General features: G+C 50.3%; 1 protein-coding gene across 1 annotated transcript; it reads right to left on the bottom strand.

Annotated features, from left to right (window-relative positions):
- PPTG_09189 (hypothetical protein) lies at positions 1 to 1,782 on the bottom strand. Its single transcript, XM_008904062.1, has one exon. It carries the CDS (start codon positions 1,605 to 1,607, stop codon positions 42 to 44), a length of 1,566 nt encoding a protein of 521 aa, XP_008902310.1. The 5' UTR covers positions 1,608 to 1,782; the 3' UTR covers positions 1 to 41.
- Between the last annotated feature and the right edge of the window lie 1,190 nt (positions 1,783 to 2,972).

Genomic DNA, 2,972 nt, shown 5'->3' with positions numbered 1-2,972 from the left:
AAAAAAAAAATGAGTACGTTCACTCGGTTGCTTACACTAGCTTAGTTACCGGCGACAGCACGACGTTTCTTCTGGCGAATGGCGCGGAACTCGTCCTGGATCTCCTCGTTCGTCTTGCCCGACGTTTCGGGCAGCAGCAAGAACACGAACACGAATGAGATCGCCAACAGCACCACGAACGGAACGTATGCCAGGTCATCGAGAGCGCTCGAAATGTACGGGTAACCAACACCAACGATCAGGTTGGCCGTCCAAGCAACCATCACACCGATCGACGTCACAGTAGCACGGGCGTAGTCGGGGAAGATGTCGGCAATGACCACGTACATCAGCGGACCGAGACTCACACCGAACGAACCAACGTACGTCGCAATGAACAGAATCGACAGAGCCGACCAACTGAACGAGAGTGACAGCGTCACGCCGATGGCACTGATGAACATACCGGCTAGGCCGCAAAGCAACATACGGCGGTTACCGAAGCGAGCAGCAAAGAAGCCCGACACGAGCGTTGGCAGCATGTTGACAATGTCAATGATAACAGTGCTGACACGAGCGTTACTCAATCCAGCCTGGCTGAACAGGTCCGACGAGTAGTAGAACACCGTGTTGATACCGGTAATCTTCTGCATACAAGCAACGCCAATGGCGATGATGAACTGGCGACGCAGAGCGGGGGCAATAAGCTCAGAGAACGGTACACCTTTGCCGCTGCGAATAACCTCGTTGCCAGTCTCACTCCACGCGCTCGATTGCATTTCCATATCGTGCTTGCGCTTGGACTCGATCCACTCCAGAGCCACGGGAACATTTTCGGCTCCAAACAGGCGAGTGAGAACGGCTTCGGCATCATTACGACGGCCCTTCAGCAGCAGCCACACTGGCGATTCGACCATCAGGAACGGCGACATGCTGAGGAAAATAGCCGCAAGTACTATCGGGAACGCAGCAATATATCGCCAACCATTTTCAAAATCCATGTAGAAAAACGTCGTCGCGACTAACAAAATACCAACAGTGATACCACTGTGGAGAACGGCACCAAGTAGCGAACGAAGGTGTGGGGGTGAGATCTCGTTGATGTAGCCGCCGACATTGCCCGTCGTGGCACCCGAGGCGATACCAGCAAGAAGACGACCGACCGCAAAAACCCACAAGTTCGACACTACAGCCATGATAATGGCACCAGCAATGATGAACCCACAGTTGTAGATCAACACCTGCTTGCGACCGAATCGGTCAGCGAACTTGCCGACGAAAAAGGCACCAATCATGCCTCCAAAAATCCACGCGTTCACAACGATAGTCCACTGGAACTTGGTGTGGCCTGGGAACATGATGCACGTGCCCTCGGCAACCGGACGAGCATTGCAGTCGTCGACATTGTTGAACTTGTGCAAGTTAAGTTGCGAGGTAGACCAACCGTACTGAAGAGGCAGTACGAAGGCAAGCAGGGCGCTAGTGTACAATATGTAGGTGGGTTGGACACGCAGCCGAGCTTCCAATTCTTGCGGCTCAAGCGCCGTGGTGTGGATCTCGGGAGTTGTGACCTCCGCATAGGCGTGGTCCACGGGTGAAGCAGGCACAGACTTGTTCTCGACGGCCATTGTCAGTGGAACTGGAGGAGTTGAGCGCGAGTGTGCTGTAGCCGGCCAATTGAGGAATGAAGGATATTTCTACTCGTGCCGAAGCGCGCAAGGGGACAGGACTCCTATCAGGAGAGCGAGAGGCATCGATCAGAGCATCCTGGTTGAACAACCGGAAGCTGAAGGAGCCGGCAAGTCTTGCGTCGGTCGTTGAGTCTCCGATTGTGAGTGCAGAACGAGGGCGTCAGCGTGGAATGCATCAAGGGCGAGTGGGTGAAGCTGAGGGACAGTACATCAGGCGGACGGCATCACCGACATGTTCCACAACATCATGACAATGTCATCGGGTGAGACTTGCTAGACTAAGTTTAGGAGACAATTCTTTTAGTGGGGGCAAAAGTGACGGTGACGGCCATACTTCCAGGGGATGCTATGGCTCATTGAGTGCAGAAACCATGGAGGCCATTGCATGTACCATTCAATGGTAAACCATTACGGTTATCTTGCGCACGAAAATCTGAGCGAGTACACTCCGGTGCAGCTAACAAAATAGACGGGCGCTCCCGGGTAGAAAGGCGGTGATCGGTCCGTTAATCCATTTGAGTTAATTCATAAATTTAAAAAAAAAGTTGCGATGGTACATGTTAGTCGAAGTAGAACGTCTGAATTCGACTAACAAGCGTGTTTGGCAGATTTCTTCTTTAAAAAAGATACATATATAAAATCTCTGGGGTACACGCATTGAAAAAGAGAAGTACTTAACCTTGTCAATACATGTACCAGAAATTTTCTAAATCTCTAAAAAAAAGAAGAAGAAGAAGAAAGTCCTTAATTAAATTGCACATCAAATGATTATGGGAGTTGTTTTGGCCTTTCTACGTAGTTCAGAAACAGAACGAAGCAGACTGCGCTGTCGTTAGATATGTACTTTAAGTGCACACGATCGGGAAGGAATGTCATTTTCCTCCAGGAGGAGTGCTTTTGCTCCTGGATAAACGTCCAGCTCAAAAAGGCTCTAAAAAAAGAAGCTTTCTAGCTTGTGTACGTATTATTTTTAAAGTTTTTCAAGAGCCAAAGCGTATTATTTTAAAAGTTGAATTGAAGACTTTGCAATGGCCTCAATCAACGTGAGCACGGCCACCTCGTGCAAATCAGGCTAAAATCCTCGTCGCATTGCTGTCGCGCCGGCTCACTCCTTCAATTCAGAGCTTTCGGAACTATGAGAGGCATGCTTTGAGTCGTCTGCATAACTAGCTCATACCGGGAGGAACTAGGAAACAGTCAATTTTGGGACCCCAGGCGCAGGGAATGCATTTCAATCTGGCCTCCGTGCCCGCTTAGGAGATTCAACCCATGGATTTCGCTGCTGCCGTGTACATCCGTATA

The sequence above is a fragment of the Phytophthora parasitica genome, assembly GCF_000247585.1.
Source record: "Phytophthora parasitica INRA-310 unplaced genomic scaffold supercont2.17, whole genome shotgun sequence".
In the NCBI taxonomy this organism is placed as follows: Eukaryota; Oomycota; class Peronosporomycetes; order Peronosporales; family Peronosporaceae; genus Phytophthora; species Phytophthora nicotianae.
Note: the sequence above shows the minus strand (reverse complement) of the source record. Positions and strands in the feature narration are given on the sequence as shown.